This window comes from Dipodomys merriami, unplaced genomic scaffold (genome assembly GCF_024711535.1).
Source record: "Dipodomys merriami isolate MVZ:Mamm:240054 unplaced genomic scaffold, mDipMer1.0.p SCAF_19, whole genome shotgun sequence".
In the NCBI taxonomy this organism is placed as follows: Eukaryota; Metazoa; Chordata; class Mammalia; order Rodentia; family Heteromyidae; genus Dipodomys; species Dipodomys merriami.
Genome location: NW_027203270.1, coordinates 1,187,905 through 1,210,826, shown reverse-complemented (window position 1 = coordinate 1,210,826; position 22,922 = coordinate 1,187,905). Strand labels below are relative to the sequence as shown.

At 40.8% G+C, this 22,922-nt stretch overlaps 1 protein-coding gene across 3 annotated transcripts in view; it reads left to right on the top strand.

Annotated features, from left to right (window-relative positions):
• The window catches only part of Dnah9 (dynein axonemal heavy chain 9), a 343,799-nt gene that overhangs the window by 142,943 nt on the left and 177,934 nt on the right, over window positions 1–22,922 (top strand). For all 3 annotated transcript variants that reach the window (XM_070026946.1, XM_070026945.1, XM_070026947.1), the window contains 4 exons: window positions 5,457–5,614; window positions 9,330–9,468; window positions 13,076–13,363; window positions 19,556–19,766. In XM_070026946.1, coding sequence (XP_069883047.1) covers window positions 5,457–5,614; window positions 9,330–9,468; window positions 13,076–13,363; window positions 19,556–19,766 — 796 coding nt within the window. The remainder of the gene's footprint in view (window positions 1–5,456; window positions 5,615–9,329; window positions 9,469–13,075; window positions 13,364–19,555; window positions 19,767–22,922) is intronic.

Here is a 22,922-nt window from a genome sequence, read left to right as displayed (position 1 = left end):
CTGCACCCTGTGGACAGATGGTCCTGCCTATTCTTTCTCTCCCTTATTGAAGAAATTCTAACAGTAAGCTGAGAGGAGGCAGGAAGCCCCTAGAAACAGAAGGTCTATTAGTAAGGGAGCCTATCTAGCACAGTTCCAGAAATTCCAGGCACTGAGCAAATGTTCCAGTCTTGGAGCCAAGGGAATGTCCTGTGTAGTACCCCTTATAAAGGAGCTTAAGGTTGAATGTTAAAGAAAAAAACAGAAATATGAAAAGATTTGCAAAATGGTGAGTGGGTTGCACTTCCTGAAAGCATCACACTCCAATCTGCCGAGGCAGAGGGAAGTATGGAGCAAGCCAGGTGGGATTTTAATAACACACAGCATTTGAGGCAAAGGCTTGAAGAAGAATGAAGATGTAATGGACCGCTTCCCTAGGATGAGAAGTAGAAACAAACCTGAGTGCAGTCACATAGCATAGGGATAGCCTGTAGCTTCCATAAACTCTTAGATCACCTATTTCTAGCCAGATAGTCAAACAAGAACTTCCTCACAACAAGTTCCCCTGTCTCTCCTCCACATGGCACACTCAGTAAACTCAGCCCTGGCTGCACACTGAAACTGCCTGGGTGGTTCTGAGAGAGAATAATACAGTCTCTACCCAGAAAAGATTCTTATCTAATAAGTCTTAGGTAGGATTTGGGTATTGATATCTTCTTTTAAAAAAAACCTGTTCAGTAAACTCTGAAGAAGAGTACTAGAGGGAAATTGTCAAGTATGGAAAACATCTTTTTAAAAAAATGATTTATTGTTATCATAAAGGTGGTATACAGAGGGGCTACAGTTACATAAATCAGATAAAGAGTACATTTCTTTTCAAACAGTGTCACCCTTTCCCTTGCTCTCTCCCAGTTCTTCCCAACCACAATGTATAGTTCATTTTCAAAATAAGCTCTAGTGAGTACCACTGCTGCATTTGTTTAGCCTTTGTCTCTCCATTTCTGTGCTCACCCCCCACTTACCCTCCAAAGACAGATAAATGAGCAAACAAGACAAAGGGAAACAAAAGAAAACAATAAAAGGAAAACCTCTTATTTCTACTCCCTGGAGTTCATTTGGCTAAATATTATTTTATATGGTCAGGTGAATGTAGTTATTGTACCTATGGGATCCTCTCTTAAGAATATCCTCCTTTGGTCTCACTCTGTGAATGCCTATAGCCCTGTAATAACATCATGTCCCAGTGTATTTTTTTCCATACTGTGTATTTACTTGTAGATTTATACTACAAATGAGGGAAACCATGCACCCTGTTTCTTTGAGTCTGGCTTACTTCACTTAACATTATTTTTTTCCAAGTCCAAGGAAAGCACAGTTGGATCTTATGTCAAGGCCTCAGAAACTGAAGCTCTGTTGGTTCTGGGAGTCAGCCATAGGAGTCAGGCCTCTGCCAGGTAGGGTAGAGGGAAACAGACTCACTGAAAGCAAAGGAAGTCAGTGTATAGCTGCAAATGGGAGACACTTGGGCAGAGACAGGGTTGAGGAAAAGGTTAAAAACTGGCTGGACCACAAGGATTCTTAAACGTCAGCATGTTATGCAAGAATTGTGATCTAAGGATGGCCCCAAGCAGCAGCTTGAGACATGATCTGGAAAAAAAAAAACTAAAGCAAAAACGGTTAGAGGTATGATTCATTGGTAAAGCGCCTATCTAGGATGCTGTATGCCGTTTTTTTCATCCCTAGGAATTACAACAAACAAACAATTTGCATCGTTATTTGCCTGGACCCAGGAATACATGCTAAGGAATGGTGGGCAAGATAAAGCTATATTCTTTGGCCTTAGTTTCCTTCCTGACAAAATATAATCAGCACTATAATCTGTGGAAGATCTATCCCATACTGTACATTGTCATTGTCAACTCACCAGCTGCCGATAGCATCTTCTTCCTTAATTATCCCAACAACAAAAAACGTCTCTAGACAGTGTCAAGAATCTCTGGGAGATGGCTCCTAAACTACACAGATGCCAGAAAATATCTCCATTGATGAGCTGCACATGACTGTCTGTGATGAGAGACTGAAAATATGACAGGCATAGTAGAAAGGAGTTGAGAACAATGACTAAAAACATATGCGTTGGTACCATTTTGCCTGGTTTTAGACTTAAGCTGCCCCCATTTACCAACCAACCATAGATTATCAGCCAAGTTTTCCCTTTTTGTTTTTACACAATTTTAGAGGTATAAAAATAATACAGAATCCCTAACCTAGCTTCTCTCAGTGGTAGAATCTTACACATACGCAGAGCTACAGTCTGCCTCAGTTTCTTCATCTATAAAGTGAGTATTTAAGACCATTCATTTCACACAGTTGATGGAAAACTTGGGCGGGATAACTTACGTTTAATATTTGTAGTAGCACCTGCTACTTGCTAAGAGTTCAAGAAATGTCTATCTTTATTTTTGGCTTATTCCTTGTGGCCCTAAAATCTCCCCAAAATGTGTCCTATCTGGAGAAATAGACTCTCATAAGTGCAGAAGTTTACCTGTCAGCCTTGCCATTAGTCTGTGCTTACCTCCACCTAGCTGGACTTAACATTTAATCATTATCTGTCTAGTTCACCTGCTTCTTACCCTAGTATCCTAAAACTTGTGGATTTTCCCAGAGCCTGGGCTTTAGACCTAGGCTTCTTAGACCTTGATCACAATCATATTCCAGTAGATTGACTGGAAGACTGAAGTTTCCTCACAAGCAATCAGCACAGCCCCTATAAGCAGTCTCCTGTCCAGTAGGAGCCATGCAAATGGAAACATTTATGCACACTAACGCTCCAACATTACCCTATCCTGCAGTCTGTTCAGCACTCTCCCTCAAGGGCCCCCCTACAGAATTTTACACAAAAGCACAGATGCCTCCAATCTAAAAGTGCATCATAAATTCTTGCTGAGCATGAGGTTTCTGGGCTTCAGTGTTTGTGGTGAATGCTGAGTCAGAACAAACAGCAGAAAGAAAGGGTCCTACATTCTCACCTTGGCCTCCACCCAAAGGTAGCAGAGCAACTTGTAAATACTAATTAAGCTTACCTCTCCAACTCCCCAGGCAGGAGAACGCTCATTGTATTTTTATAGGTGCTAGGAATGGAGGTGAAAGAGAATCAGCCTTCCCCAGCCTTATAACTTGCAGAGTGGAGAAGGCAGCCAGGGCCTCCAGAGCATAACTGGGCTGGGCTGGACTGTAAGCCTCACACAAAGCAAGAGAGTTCATCTGGTCATTGGCAAGCTGAGATTACCTCTACTAGGAAATAGCATTGCTATTCTGCATGTACAAAATAGTTTCAGTCTCCCACTAATTGCTTAGAGCTCAAATGCATTCAGTCATTAGAGCTTTGCTTCAGGACAGGAGCTGAATTCTAATTGCAGAACTGCTGTGTATTCTGGAAAATGCTGTCCTTCCAGGAACTAGAGATAGTCTTGCCTGGTGGTAGATGGTCCAGCTATTCCTTTCACACACACACACACACACACACACACACACACACACACACACACACACACACACACACACACACACACACACACACACACACACACACACACACACACACACACACACACACACACACACCTACCTGCAACTAAGTTCCCCTTGGCTATTCTATCATCCAGGCTTCACAGACATGCCTAGAGGCTTATTTTAAAAACCTATACAATTCCTAGCTTTCAGATTTTGCTTCCAAGAACTCTGAGAGGCTGGAAAACCACAGAGCTAACCTGCAATTTGGCTGAGCCAGGCTAACCTGTCAGTTTGTGCCTTTTGCTTTCCTCCTTGTGGGGCTGGTGGCTTTTTACACACGTATTTGAAGCACAAGCTGTGAAAACACAAATGACTGGGGTTTGCTCCTGCCTGTCTTCTTGCCACCAGCAGGGCGATCTGGGATATAGCTCCAACCAAGTCAAGCTTCAACATTAAATAGCTTCTGCTTCCAGCTGGCATTTAAGACAAAATGGAGTCTCTTTAGAAAGGCACTCATAACAAATCAGGGCCTGGTCCCAGCTTGCCTTTACCGTATGACTCTGGTTACTGCCCTGGACTGGATACTCCAGCCACAAAGAAGTCAGAGTTCACTCTGTGCCTGTGTTCTTGGGGGGAGGCCAAGAGGATCCAAACTGAGTCAGGACTATTACCTGCAGCGATGGGGATCACATTAGCAATTTCCTTGGGGCTGGACTTTCTAAGTATTTCCTATACACCTAGCTCTTTATGAACCTTGTTTAGTGGTCAGAAGAAGCCTGGAGGTCCAGGGCAGGGGAAGAGGCACCAATGTCCTCATCACCTTGCAGTGGCCAAGAGCACAGACTCTAGAATCAATTGGCCTCCATCAAAATCCTGATGTTCCAGTGAGTGGCTCCATCACTGTGGCCAAACCACTTTGCCTGGCCAGGCTTCTGTTCTATCACAGAGAAACAGAGGCAAAGAGATTCAAGTGTCCCTCTAATGATAAGGGTGATGCTCAAATGATTTAATAGTGCTGGGCCAATAGTGCTGGGCACTATTGGCTCATGCCTGTAATCCTAGCCACTCAGGCGGATGAGATCTGAGGATTACAGCTTAAAGCTTACCTGGGCAGGAAAGTCTGTGATATTCTTATCTCCAATTAACTCACAAAAAGCTACAAGTAAAGCTATGGATTAAGTGATAGAATGCCAGCCAGATTTGAGCAAAAAAGCTAAGAGACAGATCCCAGGCCCCAAGTTAAAGCTTTAGTATTCACATTAAGAAAGAAGAAGAAGAAGAAAGATGATGAAGGAAGAAGCAGGAAAAAGGAGAAGGGGAAGGAGAAGGAGTAGGGAGGAAAGGAAAAGTGGAAGAAAGAAGAAAAGAAAGAAAGAAAGAGAAGGAAAGAAAAGAAAGCTTTTAAATCTTGATTTTGATAAGGAGGGAGGGAAGGAAGGAGGGAAAGCAGATAGGAAGGAAGGAGGAAAAAAGGTAGAAGGAAGGAAGGAGGGAAAGAAAGTAGGAAAGAAGGAGGGAAAGAAGGAAGGAAAGAAGGAAGGAAAGAAGGAAGGAGGACAAAACAACTCAGGGGCTGGGGGTGTAGCTCAGTGGCAGACCCTTACCTTCCGTGTGCAAGGTTCCGAGTTTCATCCTCAGTACCTAAAAGAAAAAAAAAATCTCAGAGCAATGCCTGCATGTAGTCAGCATTACTATCCATCCCTACAGACAAAACCATAGTTCAAAGTTAAAACAGTTGTCTGCAACTCACTTCCATCCTGTAGCCACAGTGTTATAAAATATGGAATGGGGGAACTGGACATATTCCTAGCACAAAGGGCTCAGGATTTGGTCATGGTGCCTGTCTATCAGTGAATGGACCATAGGACAATTGTCTCGTTAGCATTTGACTACGGATTTCCAGCTTTAGTTACCACCCACCAGTGAAGCGCAAAGGAAACAGTGTCCTCTGATTGCCTCTCTAGGTGAAAAGCATCCAAGATGCCATTAGAGATAAGAAGCCACGGTTCAACTTCCTTGGAGAGGAGATTTGCCTGAATCCTTCTGTGGGCATCTTCATTACCATGAACCCGGGCTACGCTGGACGCACAGAACTGCCTGAGAACCTCAAGGCTCTCTTCCGGTAAGTGTCTATCAGTTCTGCTCCTAACAAGGGCCTCACAGAGAAAAAAACAATCTTTTTTCCCACTGGAAATAGATGATATATATAGCATAGAAAATATGGAACATTTAGGAAAGTAGTTTTTTTTTTTTTATAAACTACCTGTAAAGCCATCACCACAACTTATTTCTATTGATTAATTATATTTGATTATTTATAGGTACATTTTAATTTGGACATCTATGATCTAAATTTATGCTTTATATACTGGTTTACATTTTTTTTTCATTTCATAGTCTATCCTATTTTTTCTGTTAGATATCCTGAATAAATTTCATTTCATGACTACATATTTTTCTATCAAGCACATGATTCACAATGTAATTAACCAATCCTTCAAGGATGGTTACTAAGACTGTTCCTAGTATTTAAAATAAATTCACATAATACTCTAATGTACATTTTTGTATACATATATAAATCTTTTTTGGGTATGTATAATCATTTTGTTTGGCTAGCTTCCCAGATGTGGAATTACTGCGTTAATGAGTAGGAACATTTTTAAGGCTTTTGATATGCACTGCCAAATTACTTTCCAAAAAAGCATAGTACCAAATGACATTCCTAGTCATGGCATGGGTAGGAATACCTCTTTTATTTCACCTTGCCACCCGTGCACATTGCTATGATTTTAAATCTTCTTGATTTTGAAAAGAAAACACAAATGTGTTTCCTAGCAGGAGTTACAATCTGCATTGCTTGTTCAGGAAAGTGGTGTTGGCTCAACAAAGAGAAAAATGAAGGATGCTTCCTGCCTTCTACTTTCCTGCTTTCTGAATTTTCACCTGGGAGAGGCAGATAATGAGAAGTTATAGAAAAGCTGTTGGTGTGCTTTGTGGACTAAGAGACCTAGTGCTCTCTGTCTGAGGAGATGGTATCAGCACATTTGTGGGCTTTTGGAACCCTTGGGCCTACCCTGAGGCTTTAACCCTAGTACGAGCAATTGAACTACCATTTGAGCTACTCCTCCAGTCCCTATTCTGTTAGCTATGAAAGTCGATTCTTTCTTTATTCTCTGGGCTGGCCTGGGCTGCAATCCTCTTCTATTTGTGCTTCCCCAACTCAAGTGGGGATGACGGGCACATCACATCTCTCAGTCATTGTGTTTGCACCATAGCTGGAATAATAGGTACAAGCTACTATGGCCCACCATTATACTTCCTGCTTAGCTAGAAAGACAGGTGCATGCCACAGTTCCAAGCCATTGGCTGAGATGGAATCTCTCAAACTCTTTCTGGCCCAGACCAGTCTTGAACCACAGTCACCTTATCTCTACCTTCCAAGGTAACTAGGATTACCTAGGCTTGAGCCACTGTGCCTGCTAACCCCTTATTTTTAAACTGCTCTAGCCATGCAAATCACTATGTGAATCCTACCTCAACCAGAAGTGCTGCAACATTAACCAGCTGTCTAAACTGTGCAACAGAATGCTGCATTGTTTGCTGTCTGTTTATACAAAGAATTTGTTAAGTACATTCTGTGTAACACGCAATATCATTGGCAGTTCCTTCCTGTATACACATTGTTCCTTGTTTATTCCCTAAATTTAAAAAGAACTGTTGGATCCATCAGGCTTCAATAACAGCCTGCCATAGATGGAGCATCCTACACAGCAGGTATTTGTTTTTCACAGTTCTGCAGGCTGAGAGTCTGAGGTAAGAGTTTCACCCTGAATGGCTTCTGGTGAGGGCCCACTTCCAGGCTGCAGAAGGTCAACCTCATGTTGCACCATCCTAGGGCAGAAAGCAGACAAGAGGCTCTCGGGTCTCCGTTTATAAAGCCACTAATCCATTCTTGAATTTGAGCTTGTGAGTCATTGCCTCCCAAAACCATCACATTGGGGTAAGGATCTAGGAACTTATATCTGAACATTCTGAAAAAATAAGAGAGAAAAAATAGTTTTGTTTCTATTTTTATTTCATTTTATTATTTTTAGGTGTGTTGTTGTTTGGGGTATTTTTGTTGGTTAATGTTGTTTGGGGTTTGTTTTTTGTTTGTGTTTTGAAGACAGGGCCTCATTATACAGGCTGGCCTTTAACTCTCCATCCTCCTGACTCATACTCATGAATGCTAAGATTATAGTAGTGTGCCACCATGCCATGCAGAAAAATATTTTTGAAAACAATAAACATAAGCATCTCCTTTTACATTTAATTATCTCAAAGACCCTGTGATAATATTAATTTCCACTTGCACGGTGGGTTCCTTCAGCAGTAATCCTGGTTACTGCTTAGTAAATGACTAGTAAATGCAGAACTGGATTTTGAACCTAAAGCTTTTCTCCTCCCATCTAAAACCTTCACCTAGAGATACTCCATGAAACTACTCCTTATTTCCCAACCAATTCTGTGCCAGCATTTCCCAACACAATTGGGATCCAATTGTGCATTGTTTTGAATCTTGCTTTAACAATTTTCTTCTCCAGCCGTATTTTTCATGAGCACATTGTATTCTGTTGTGTGAGCACACACTTAGTCTTATGTTCAGGTTGCCAAATAATTTTCAGGATCTAAGTATTTAGTGACTCCTTTGAATTTGAATACAATGTAAAATGTCTCAAGGAAAAGAATGTGTACTTGAATAAGATGATGGTTTGGAAAAGTTTCTATCAGTGTAGGGGGAAAATGCAATTAAAGAAATGTAAAAAGTTTAAATTCTTAAAATATACATTATAAATGAAAAAACTAAATTATTTTAAAGTGGGTGTAGTGTTACATGTATGTAATTTCAATACTTGAGAATCTGACTCAAGGATGATCCCGAATTTTTTTAATATTTTAATTATCTTTAGGTAGTTGTACAAAGGAGTTGACAATCACCAGAACAGTTTGTGAATACAGTACATCTTGATAATGTTGCCCTTTCCAAACCTACTCTTTCCCTTGCTTATCTTAATTTTAGTTTATGTATTAAAGGTTTGGCAAAATAACAGAGAACTTTATGTGTACTATGCATCTTGATCTGTGCTGCCACTGCAACAGAGGATCCAGAATTTAAGGCCAGTCTGGGCTATATATTGAGAATAACTAAGGATATAACTCACTGATAGAGTGCTTACTCAACATGTATAACGCCCTGAGTTCAATCCCTAGCACTCACAAAAAAAAAGAGTCATTTTAAAATCAAATAGTACTGTCAGAGGGGACAGAAAGTATACTTAATCCTTATACAATAGACAAAATCCTCTTTCTTATATATAACATTTTATTAATTAGAGTAAAGTTAATAGTGATTTACATTTGTATACAAATAAGTCCTAGTTTCTGGGGTTTGGAGGAGACATGTGTCCAGGATGAAGACAGGGAGACCCTGTTTCTTGTACATACCCAGAGACATTCAGTCTCAGCCCCTAACCTACCTGTTCTAGACAACTTGTTATACTAATTCCTGCCTTAGGTGAAGCACATAGGACTCAAGTTACAAAAGCAGAAGTGTAGCATCCACACTGCCCCCATCTGTCAACATTATCTACCCACTTGGGTAATAGTACACTTCCTTTACCTCGATTAATTTATCTTAACCTTGAAGGTCTGGGGCATAATGAGGTACTCACATGAGTTTTGCACTCACAAATGCCCCCCCCTCCCGTGTGATCTGTCAGCACCTCCTGTCCCACAGACTCCACTTTAACTCTGTGGTTGGGGCTCTGTCTCAGTCTTTGTCTCCCTGTACCCAGGCCCTGTGCGATGGTTGTTCCAGACTTTGAACTGATTTGTGAGATCATGCTTGTGGCGGAAGGATTCCTTGAAGCCCGGTCATTAGCCAGAAAGTTCATCACTCTTTACCAATTGTGCAAAGAACTTCTCTCCAAACAGGTAGGATCTCCAGGAAGGCTGATAGCCAAGCACCATGCCATCTGCCCAGCCCTGAAGTGTTTCTGGGGCCAGTAGATTAGGCTGTTCTCTTTTTGTAAAGAGTATTGCCCAGGTGCTGGTGATTCATGCCTGTAGTCCTAGCTACTCAGGAGACTTATATCTGAGGATCGCAGTTCAAAGTCAGTCCAGGCAGGAAAGTCTGTGAGGCTCTAATCTCCAATTAACCACCAAAAAAAAAACGTAAGTACCACTATTGCTCAAAGTGGTAAAGTGCTAGACTTGAGGGGAAAAGCTCAGAGAGAGCACGCAGCCCCTGAGTTCAAGCCCCAGGACCGACCAAAAAGAAAATGTGTCACCATACACCAAAACATATTAAAAACTCTTAAATACTGAGAAATGAAAGTTTGTGTTCATTTTTTAGCTTAGTATTTTCAAAACTTTACAGAACTCTAATTTTAAGTAGAATTCCTTCCTTCCTTCCTTCCTTCCTTCCCTATCTTTCCCTCTCTTTCCCTCTCTTTCCCTCTCCCCCCCCTCTCTCTCTCTTCTTTCTTTCTTTCCTTCCTTCCTTCTTGTGCCAGTTCTGGGACTTGAACTCAGAGTCTGGGTACTGTCCCCGAGCTTCTTTACAGTTAGCACTGTACCACTTGAGCCACAGCTGCCCTTCCAATTTTTTTGTAAAGCAGTTTATTGAAGATAAAAGAGTCTCTCAGACGTTTTTCTGGGCTGGCTTTGAACCACAATCCTCAGGTCTCAGATTCTTAAATAGCTAGGATTACAGGTGTGAGTCACCAGTGCCTGGCTCTTAAGTAGAATTTTTTTGTCTGTTGTGGGGCTTGAACGTAGGGCCTGGCCACTGTCCTTGAGCCTTTTTGTGTTCAAGGCTAGCATTCTACCACTTGAACCATAGTACCACTTCCAGTTTATGAGCGGTCAATTGGAGATAAGAGTCTCATGGGGACTTTTCTGCTACAGCTGTCTTTGAACTGTGATCCTTAGAGCTCAGCCTCCTGTGTAGCTAGGATTACGGGCATGACTTAAGTAGAATTCTTAACAACATCTTATAGACATCGGGGTCCTAAAGGAAACATCGCAATGGCTAATGAAACTCTCTGGTGAAAATGGTCTTTACTTCAGGGAACCTGAGGTGTATTGGGAGATGTGAAAGGGAGGGGTGCCCAAAGAGTTCAACACTACTGGGCCTTAGATGTTTCTTCTGTTAAGGCAGCAGGGCCCTCCCTCTCACATATGCAAGTAGGAACTAGCACCTTACACCAACAAAACTTATTTATTGGATAGAGAATTTCTTCATTGCAGGGACAGCTCATCTCCCTGGGCTGTTTCCAATGAGCTTCACTTTTTCTTTTGGGGCCATCTTGCTTAGATCACCCTTTCTGCTACGTGCTCTCTCAGCCCTGTGAATTCAGTCCAAGAGGGAGAGAATCCTATTTCCTCCATACTTCCCTTTTCTCTGTATCATCTCTCTAGGTTCTGTACCACCACCCGTCTCCAGAACAATGATTCACGCTCACAGCTCTATCCTAAGCCATACTTTTGAGCTCTAAATCTCTGAGTGTTCAGAAATCACTTCCATTCAGCACATTCAGAGTTTTTCCTTCTCACTGAGCCTGGTTTTCTTGCCTTCTGTGATGCAGTATATGGATCCCTCATTCGTTTACTTCATAAGTGTTGGGACTCCAGGGGTCACTCTTAACCCTTTCTTCTCCTTTAATTATATCTAATTATGAACATACTGTGGATTTTCCTGTCTGAATATTTCTCAAATAAATCTCATCTTCCATAGCTACTGCTACCAGTTTAGTTCCAAACACTCACATCTCTTTTTTTTTATTGTGAAAATACTGTACAGAGGGGTTACAATTACATGGGCAAGATAATGAGTATATTTCTTATCAAGCATTGTAGCCTCTCCCTTTGTTTCCCCTTCCCATCCCTTCCCATCCTCCTTCCTGCCCCCCACCCAATCCTCCCCCCCCCACCAAAGTTGTAAAGTTCTTTTTCAACATAATGATTTGTACATCTCATTGTTACAATGGGTCCACCTGTATCCTTATTTAAACAACACAAATTATACCGACATCAAATACAGTGAAAGCAGGGGTTATACTATGGGGGAGGGACATACAAAGCAACAAAAAACAATCATATAAATGTGTTAGAAATAATCGCATGAAAGAAAAAAAAATTTGAATACATATTTTAGGGTTCATTTCCTTAACATCAACACTCACATCTCTTGATTCAACCATTGCTATTGCCTTTCTATTAGACCTTGTACCTCTGTCCTTTTTTTAATTTTTTTTATTGTGAAAATACTGTACAGAGGGGTACAATTACATGGGCAAGATAATGAGTACATTTCTTATCAAGCATTGTAGTCTCCCCCTTTGTTTCCCCTTTCCATCCCTTCCCATCCTCCCCCCCCACCCCCCCAATCCTCCCCGCCCTACCCCCCCCCACCAAAGTTGTAAAGTTCGTTTTCGACATAACGACTTGTACTCTGTCCTATTCTTTAGATACAAGCTGGAGAAATGATATTCCAATGTTCCTTGCTGGTCTTAAGATAAAGGCCAATGTCTTCAACACTTTGGCAAGAGATGAATAATGCTCTGTTTCCTGCCTACCCTGCTAGCTTACCTTCACAGCTCTTTCCCTCTTCTGTCATGCTCCAACTACACTGGTCTTCTTTGACTTACTTGAAATTATCTTTCCACCTCTGAGCTTATGGGCATCTTATTCCCCCTGATCTTATCTGCACTTCCTTTCTCCATTGTGCTTGACTAGTTTCTACTCCTTCATGTCTTTCATAATTTCTTTCCTTCTGGGCATTCTGGTCCTCAACCCGAGGTTACAACTACTGGGTCTTTTGTCTTTATTGCCCTTGGAATTTTTCCATTGTAGCATTTAGCACTGTCCAAATTAAGCAATGGTCTGATACAAAGCAAATGGTAGATCTGGTACTTGAACCTGATCTGTCTGAATGCAGATGCCATACTCTGAACTGAACTTCCCCTCATCATGAAGCTCTGGGACCTGGTGTCAATTTTATTGTCCCCAGAATTGACTATGGGTATTAATGAGAATGCAAATGTATTATTTACTATTTAAATTTCCAGTAATGGGGATCAGATCCAGGACTTTATACATGGTAGGCAGGCACTGTACCATACAGTTACACCTCTAGACTTAGAAACTATGTATTTTAAGCTACTTTTCTCTGAGACTTTGAAGATCTCAGAGGTAGAACATGTAAGTTCAGCCTGTACCTTCTTGGAGATCTAACATGCTATTCCCTCCCAACCTTCCCAACCTCTGCATGTATAGAAAGTAGTATAGAATGTATAGAAAGTGTATAGAATGCTTTGCTCAATCCCCTGGTCCCCAAGCCATTGTATGTACATCTGCTCTGTTGTCATCACAGCTGGAAAAGTAAGTAATGCCAGATCAGGAACTAAAATTCTTTCATCAGGATTTTCTAAGTCATTAATCCTTTCTTGCCTGGAAGTGACTTGTGGGATGTATTAACTGTAGTTTTGCAGCTTGAGCACAAAGCAACTTTGGTCTAGCTTGTGTTGCCTTCCCACAGGATCACTATGACTGGGGCCTGAGGGCTATCAAGTCCGTTCTCGTGGTGGCAGGGTCCCTGAAGCGAGGAGACCCTGACCGGCCTGAGGACCAGGTCCTGATGCGCTCCTTGAGAGACTTCAACATCCCCAAGATTGTGACTGATGACATGCCAGTATTCATGGGCCTGATTGGAGATCTCTTTCCTTCTCTGGATGTCCCCCGGAGGAGAGACCTGAACTTTGAGGCTTTGGTTCAGAAGGCAGTAGTGGACCTGAAGCTCCAGGCTGAAGACAACTTTGTGCTAAAGGTATGTGAGCCCTTCTTTTCCAAGATTCTACTTCTTAATGATTTTCTTGGACAACAGAATAACTTTCATTCTTAGTCCAAATGACTTCTTTAGACAAATAGACACATATCCAGTTAGAGCTAATCCAATTCTGCTGGGCCGGTAGCTCATATTTATAATCTAGCTGCTCAGGAAGCAGAAGTCTGAGAATCCTGGTTCAAGGCCAGCCAGAGCAGACAAATCCAAGATACTTTTATCTCCAATAATCCAATAAGAAGCTGGAATGGAAGGCATAGCTCAAGTGGTAGAGCATCAGCTGTGAGCAAAAAAATCTGGGCAAGAACACAGGGCCCCAAGCTCCAGATTCAGTATGAGAAACAAGAAAAAGAAGAAAGAGGAGGAGGATCTCTGCTCAATTCAGTTAGCAGGTTAAAAAGCAGGAAATTGTTTGAAGTAGACAGAGCAAGTTTACTTGAAAGGGAAAAGAAAGCTATTCAAGGAAAGTAGCAAGATTCTCCAAAGAGAAGAACTCCAAAGAGGAGTCCAAAGAGTTTTCTCAGAAGGCAATTTTTATAGTACAGCATTCCTCCCCAATCCCCTCTCCTGGGCTTTGTGCTGACAGTCTGTGCATGCAATGCTCCAGCTCTTTTCATTGGTTAAGCAGATACCCAGGGTATTAGGGAAGAAGAAGCAGTTGAGCAGGAGCCTGAGGCGCTACGGGAACAATAAATATCATAATGGGCCAAGTGCATATCCCACCAGTTTTTAGCCCTATCAACCTGACAATTCTCCCTTTCTTTCCTTCACAAACACAGATGAAGAGCCTAAGAAGTCACTTTCCTTTGGTTGAAATGGTGGATTAAGGAAGGAGACTCTTGGGCTGGGAAGGTGGCTCAGTGGTAGAGTGCTTGCCTTGCATGCATGAGGCCCTGGGTTCGATTCCTCAGCACCACATAAGCAGAAAAAGCCAGAAGTGATGCTGTGGCTCAAGTGGTAGAGCACTAGCCTTGAGCTGAAGAGCTGAGGGACAGCACCCAAGCCCAGAGTTCGGGCCCCATGACTGGCCAAAAAAAAAAAAAGAAAAAAGAAAAAGAAAAAGGAAAGAGACTCTTTATGGATTGGACCTGCCATTAAAATTAAAATAATCTCTATCAAAATCAAGTATCCTCAGGAATGTAACCTCTAGAACAAGGAGGCTCAGGCTTAGGGCTGCAGTAAAAGAGTAACCATCTGGCAGGTGGAAATTCTCAGACAATTAACGGAGCTACATTTCCATTAGGGTTGAAGTTCACTGTGGAGTTTTCAGGGCTTTGAATTTAAAGTTCTCTACATTTTCAATGGCCTACCCCAGTACTGTTTTTCCATAAACCAATTATTTTCAAGTGTAATTCTATGGCTGATGTTTTCAGGATTCATGTAGAAAGGCCTGCAAGAAAGGAACATAGCTTGGAGCAGGAAGAGACAAGTACCATAGAAGAAGGGTCAATGGTCCTAAAATTTAGAGGCAGGGGTAGATTTTTTCTTCATATTTTCTGTTCAATAAGATGCTTAAGGAAACATCAGCATTGCTTTCAAGTTCACTAGTTGGTTTACATTTTGTTCCCATTTGATGTTCCCATGGTACCTGAGGCAGGCAATGCAGGTGAACCACTTTAGGAAAAGAAAACTGAAGCTTTCTAGGGAGACCTTTCCTGGGAGGGAGCTGCTACCTTGCAGGAGTTCAAGCCAAGGGGCAGGTATCTTCTGCTCCATTCACTACACTTCCTTTGGTAGAGCCCTGATTGCATACAAATAGAATTAAGAGTGAATGAGACTATCTCTTTCCCTTATTTGCAAGTAGACATCTGCTTTCGCTCTTGACATTCTCATTACTGATGACAGCAAAATATTAACTAGTTTGGAGTTCGTGATTATGTCTTCAGGTTGACCTGTTCCCACTCCCACGCTCACTTTCCTTCTCATAAGTTCAAGGCATAAAGTGTTTTTGTTTTTTTGGTTGTTTTTTTTATTGTTATTTGTGGATTTTGTTGGGGGGGGGTTGTTGTTTTTGTTGTTATTGTTGTTTTTGCTTTGCCAGGTTCAGAAGTCAGGGCCTTGTGCTTGCTTGTACTCTGTCATGCGAGCCACATCTCCCGCCTTTTTGTGCTTTAGGCTATTTTTTCAGATTAGCACTGCTCTTTTCGCCTGGGTCAACCTCAAACTGACATTCTCCTACCTACTTATGCCTCCCTTATGGCTGGAGTTACAGATAAGAAGCACCAATTTGTCTTATTGGTTGAGATGGGGTTTGGCTATCATTTTGTGTGTGGTGGCCTTGAACTTTGATCCTCTCAATCTCTACCTCCCAGGATGAATAAAAAGACTTGAAGCACAGAGGAACAGGATGGCCTCCTAGGTAGAGAGAATAGAATCAGCAAAGAGCTATATATGAGAAACATTAAAGACTGTAAGCAGCAGTAGAAAGGCCAGCAGTATAAAAGAAAAAGATGCTAAGATAATAGAAAACAGGGTAGGGGAAGAAGGGCATGGCATTAAGACTCAAGACCACATGGGACCATGATATAGAGGACCCCGAATGCCAGGGCTGAGGGCTTTCCCTTAAAGGTCTGATCCTTAGGTACCCTCATCCAAGGTGAGTTACATCTGAGGAGGTTCATAAGAGACTAATACTAAACATAATATGTCTTAGGGAAAGCCATGTCTGCCCAGACTTTTGGGATCTGGTCAAAGCATTTGGCCCTCATTCTTTTTTGTTCTACATTTTTCCTACTCAGTATTTTTGTGTTTCTTTCTATTTATCAGTTGAGCAACATTCTGTTTCCTTTCTTTCTTCTTCTTGTTCATATATATTCCTTGCTCTTAGGACAAAAGATAATAGACAGGCTCTCTGCTAAGAATTGTTGGAGTAGATGACAAGGACTATGTCTCTCCATACTTTACATTTACATCATCTGCTTGAACTGCTGAAAAACAATCCTTCAAACACTTCCATGTGGTCTCTCATGGCATCCTGAGATCCCTTAAGAGTGCTAACATATAAATTTATCTTTTAAGAGAAAGGAATAAACTCACAGAATGATCTAAACTGGGGCAGAAACATGATAGTAAATTTTTGAAAAGAAAGGAAAAGAACAAAAAAAAATAAGTTGACAGATCAGGAAGTAGATTGCAGAACAGAATATCTTTGTTGTTATTCTTTTTAATGTACGTATAATGTACTATGTGATTTTTTATGTGTTTCTTTGTATGTTCTTCCCTTATGGTACAACCCCTGTTGTCACTGTATTTGATTCTGGTGCCCTGCATCTTGTGTTTACATTTTTCTAATTTGGGGAGGGGAAGGGAAATAACAAAATGCTGAAATAAAGATACAGGATGGCCCATTGTAACAATGAAATGTACAAGACAGTATTTGAAAATGAACTCTACAAGTTTGGTGGGGGTGGAAGAGGGGAGGGAGAAGTTGAGGAGGTGGAAATAAAGGAGGGTGTAACAATGCTCGATAGGAAATGGACTCATTACCTTGCTCAAGTAACTGTAACCCTTCTGTACAGTATCTCTACTATATGTATATATATATGTATATGTATACATATACATATACATATATATATACATATATATATATATATATATATATATATATATGGAGGAAATACACTCAGAAAGAGCTCCAGGGGAAGAGGGACCTGGAGGTGGCCATTCTGCCAAACAGAACCCTGGAGAAGCTCTGAGCTTGGAGTTGGTAGTTAAGGAGGAAAGCAATGAAAAAGAGGACTGAAAATAGCCAGAGGGGACGTCATTAAATCTGTTTACCCTGTAATTTTGGCTATTTGGCTCCTCACACTCTTCTCCCGAGACCTCCATCCAGTTCCCAATGCCCAAGCAATACAGATGATCCGTAACCAGACATTTCACTTGAGGCCAAAAAGAAAAGACAATTTAAAAGAAAAATTTAATACATTCTTTTGGGAAAAATGACTGTCAAGGCACTTTCATTCTTTTTGCAATCCCTCTACAGAAGGCCAACACCACTCATGTACCCACAAGTGAAGGGCAAAGACCAAAGGCACGATCTGATATCTGACAGTCCACAGAGCTTCAACTCAATCCTATCTACATAGCCATCCACACAGAACACCAGCCCAGCCTCCCAGGAAACAAAGGACATTGCTCATTGTTTAAATTTGAGACATATTCAATATTGGAGAAAACCAACTTCATAAGAAAGGTGGACACACACACATGAACACACTGCATCTCACAGTGAAAAAAAGAAACAACATTTAAAATGTTCTAGTTAATATCTTTGAAAATAATAAAACAACATGTGTAAGAAAAATAAGAATTTATAATAAAAAAGACTTCTTTCAGAGTTGTAAAGCACTCTTTGAAGTGTAGAAGGATGTCACTGATGACACACAAAATTCAGCAAGAGGATAGAGTCAAGGAAATCTCTGCACATAAAACTCTACATGTATGCATGTAGACACACAGACCTAAGTGACACAATATATTACCAACAGGAATTCTAGAAAGAAACCAAGGAAACTTATGAGAGCTAGAAGTCACGTGTCTAAACTGGAAGGAGTCAGTATTGAACAGTGTGAAATTGTATGGCTTACTCAAAGACATATGCTAATGGAATTTTAAGAGTCAAGAGTGAAGAATGAAAAGTTTTCCAGTTGAAAACTTTTGACATCATATGAGAAATGAGGGAGTACAAGTGATCCCAATATGGGATACCAGAGTGCAAGTTTAGAGGACCTTTGGAGTTCAAGGGCAGGCCACCTGCCTTGGCACTGGTGACTTTTTGCTAGCTGACATCATGATAATGGTGGAAGTATGTTCTCAAACAGGCAGTCACCACTCAATACATGAATCCAGAGAGGATTCAGGGGACAGGATCAGGTTTTTTTTATAACTAGCTAGAGTCCCATAACAAATAACCTTAATCCCTTTTGAGACCCTACCACCAATTGATAAGGACCTCATAGTAGGCCCCACCTCTCAAAACCCTGCCTGACTTCAGTGAATTGACCATTGACTAGAGAGATGGAAAAGTAACTATTACACTATTACCAAGTGCAAAGATGTAGGCTTCAGGTATGGGATACTCATTCCAGACTGAAGGTTCGCTGAAGACTGTGCAGGAATTGGCCAGGGAAAGACAGAAAGCAAAGTACACTTGAAGTCACAGGCATGAGAACTAGCATCACTGAAGAGGTGCAAGTCGCTGTCTGTTTGGAAGGTGCATGTTGAAGAATTCAAGGTAATTGTTGAGGCTGGTTTGAGCCAGACTGTAAAAGAGCTTTGTAAGCTAGTCTCAGGATGGAAAACCAAATCTACCAAAATTCTGGGCAACTATTGACAAGGGCAGAGTGATGGCAATGATTTGATTCCAGGAAGCGGCTTTCATTATATTTCTTTTTGGCCTCAAGTTAAATACCTGGCTGGGGGCTGGGAAGGTGGCTCAGTGGTAGAGTGCTTGCCTTGCATGCATGAGGCCCTCAGCACAACATAAGCAAAAAGAAAAAAAGCCAGAAGTGGCGCTGTGGCTCAAGTGGTAGAGCGCTAGCCTTGAGCTGAAAAGCTGAGGGACAGTGCCCAGGCCCAGAGTTCAGTCCCCACGACCGGACCAAAAAAAAAAAACAAAACCCTGGCTGGCTGCTAAGGGTCTAATGGATGCTTCAGACTGGTCTTGACTCCAAACTCATCAAACTACTCACCCACATGATACTGCCACATGGCCAACCTTCGCTTGTGTTGCTTTTCTGTGCAACTTCTTGGCAAACTCCCACTTATCCCTAGAGTCTTGGTTCAAATGCTTACTCCTCGGGGAAACCTTCCTTGTTCCCATCATTTTCAAAAAATCAATTGTTCCTCTCTTTGTTCTTATGGGTACTTTATATATGCCCCTCTTATATTAATTACCATCTCCCATTATGATAATGTATCTATGTGATTTTCTTCTGTCAGACTGTGGGATCCTCATCTAGCACACTCTAACACTTAATGATTAATAATTGAATGACTTCATGATGACTCTTTGAATCGTGTTGCTGCCATGACGAAGAACCCATCATGTTTGGGGAGAAAGAAACCTTCACTGTTGTCTTCTCACTCCAGACACTAGGATGGCTGACAGAAGGTCAGGCGACATGCAGATGAGGGACCAACAGGTACCACTGGCTGACTTGTCCTGTCTCCCAGGTGGTGCAGCTGGAGGAGCTCCTGGCAGTTCGACACTCTGTGTTTGTTGTGGGTGGTGCTGGTACCGGCAAGTCAAAGGTGCTGAGGTCTTTGCACAGGACTTATCAGATCATGAAACGCCGGCCTGTCTGGACAGACCTCAACCCCAAAGCTGTCACGAATGATGAACTCTTTGGCATCATCAATCCGGCCACAAGAGAATGGAAGGACGGTAAGAGGGTGGTCCCAAGAAGAAAATCCCTCATTCCCTCAGAGCCTCCTTTAAGATCTCTTTTAGCTGCCTCTAGTAGAGTGCCTTAAAAGAGGATCAAGGAAGTCAGGCACTCAGCTGTAGTTTGCTTTTCTATAGCACATGGTGGGTTTAAGTCATGCACAAGATAGGAAAGTTCATGTCTTATTCCCAATGAAATGGTTCAGGCCAGCCTTACACACAGAGCACTTTACCCTTGTGGCCACTGCCCCAACAATTTGGCTTCCTAACACTGCCCCTGTGCTAGAGTCCTGGAGATGCTGTGGGTGTCTTGTGAGTCCCAGAGAGTTCCTAGGACCATGTTCCCTTCCAGACTAATTCAGCACATTCCAAACCCATGTTCTCTCTGGGCTCCGAAATGAGGAAATATCAGCTCCCTCTTAGTTTCAGTGTCTGACTTGTCAAGGTAAAACCACCTGGATTTCTTTAACTCAGGAGCTTTGTTCAGAGATCTAGAGCAAAGAAGTTAATGAAAAGCAGCTTAAATTTTTATTTCACTGCTTATTAGCATCATTTCCTTCTTGTTGGTCTTAGTAATTTCCTGTTTTGTACTTTATTTGCTTTGGTTATTTTGTTTCACGGTGTAAGTGTGCCATTACTGGGGTTTTAACTGTGTCTGTGCTCTTGCTTGGCGTTTTTGTTGTTGTTCTTTTGGGGTTTTTTGGTTCAAGGCTGGCACTCTTATCCCTTGAGCCACACTTCCACTTCTAGTTTTTACTGGTTAATTGGAGGCAAGAATCTCTGGGATTTGTCTTCCAGGGCTGGCTTCAAGTCATGCTTCTCAGCTCTCAGCCTCCTATGTAGCTAGAATTACATGCATAAGCCACTGTCAGTGACTAAAATATATCAGCAATAACAATGCTTCAAGTCTCCTGAGTAGTTGAGTAGTTAGCATTATGAGTAGCTAGAATTATGGAAACAGCTGGGACAGAAGTCTTTGAGACCCCATCTCCAATTAATTAACATAGTATGAGACTGGAGGTGTGGTTCAAGTGGTTGAACTCCAGCTATGACAGCTCAGCCCTCAGTTCAATCTCCAACACACACACACACACACACACACACACACACACACACGCACCTATACACAAAGACAGTATGCATTTCTCACATCTATCATTTGTCTATTAGACACTTTTATAGCTTTTATTTCTATGGCATATTTTACCAAGCACCTTTAAAAAAAAAAGGAAATTATGTCTGTCTAGTCTTTTCGGCATTTGGGATTCCTATTTCATTTATAACGCTTTCTAATTGTCAACTACAGATATAGTATCATAAATTTGGTCAATAAGGATTCTTTTTACATTAACAATTTTAAATCCATCTGGAATTTATTTTGAGGCTTAGAATGAGTTTGAATAAAAATCCAACTTCATTTCCTTCCAGATGGATAATTGATTGTGCCAACACCATTTATTAAGTAAACTATCTTTTTCCTCTGCTTTCAAACACCACTTTGTTGCCTTTTAAATTCCATACATACCAAGATCGGATTCTAGGATTTTCATTCTGGTCCACACTTCTGTCTATGTGATCTTATACCAATACCATCCATTTCAGTTAGAATCATTTTTAACAGACTTTACTATCCAATGAGCTAAATTGCTCGATATTTTGGGATAGCCTTCAACATTTCATTTTTATATTAATTTTAACATCAGAAACTTTGTTGAAATCCTAGTCAATATCCTACTAAATTTGCATTTTAAATTTGAAGAAATTGACAAAGAAGACATAATACGACTCTGTATTCATTGATCAAGATAATTTCAAAGTAAGTGGGATATAGCCTTTCAGAAATTTAAGTAAAAATATGGTGAGTTATTTTATTAAACATTTTTCAAAATTAGATGGCTGCAGTAGACAGAAACCTAACTACATACACAGAGAAATTTGGAAATAGATCATCAAACTCGGTATAGCACATAGTTATAGAATCTTATACCTCATAAACTTTTGGGAGGAAAGTTCTAAGGGCCAACAAAGTTGGTTACAGAGGAAGCTATATTGAATTTAAAAGAATCAATTTATAAACCACAATCTGTGCAATATTAGAAACAAGCAAGAAAATAGCCTTAAATAACCCCACTACATTCAAATCAAAACATGAGCTCTACTCCTGATCAAAAAGAAAAATTAAATTGTAATTCCTCCAGCAACCTATGAAAGGAAGAATTCATACAAGATCCATGGAGTTCATCTGAAGCCTATCAGAAAGCACATTAAACTGCATTATGTGAAGTTAATAGGGAGTAAAAGAAATTAGTTTCTGTAATAAGTTATTATTCCCTCTGAAGAAAATGATGAGAGGAAAGAAACTAGTAAAGATAAGATCTGGAATTGGCCAGAAGAAAGACTAAATGTCATAGAAAAGAGAAACATAAATAATGGTTCTTTATAAAGGCCAATAAGTGTATTTATTGTGAGAACAACTAATGGGGGAAAGGTTAACTATATTTATATATAACGTAGATGTATATATAGTATATAATTAGGAACTTATAATGATATATGACAGTATATTCAACATTAAATTGGAAGAGAATATCTAGTCAGATGGCATGTATTTGACCATCTAGAAGAAATAGATGAACCCCCTAGTAAAAATATAAAATAAGGGAAATAGATTTATCTAGAATAAATCATATTAAGTGAGTTAAGCCAAGCTCGGAGAGACAAATGGCACATTTTTTTCTCATATGTAGAAGCCAGATCTAAAATATAACTGGACATGATAGACTACATAGGACTCAAGGCCTTCACACACAGTCAGACTAAAGGAGGACACCCTTAGAAGAGGAACACAAAGGTGTAAGTTCCCTGAACATTTAAAATAGCTGGAAACAAATTCCAAGAAATGAAAACATGGTTCTGTTGTTGTTGTTTGTTTTTCTTTTAGGGAGGTAAAAGGCACAGAAAATGAGGGAGAAAGGGTAAATGAATGTAATCCTGTTATTCAGTATACACTATGTGGAAAATGACCTATGTAATTTAGGTAGGGATGGGAAGGGGAAACTGGGGGAAGGGGTGGCATTGTTCAAAAAAGAGAAATGTATTCATTGCCTGATTTATGAAATGGTAAACCCTCTATACAACATCTTAATAATAACAATG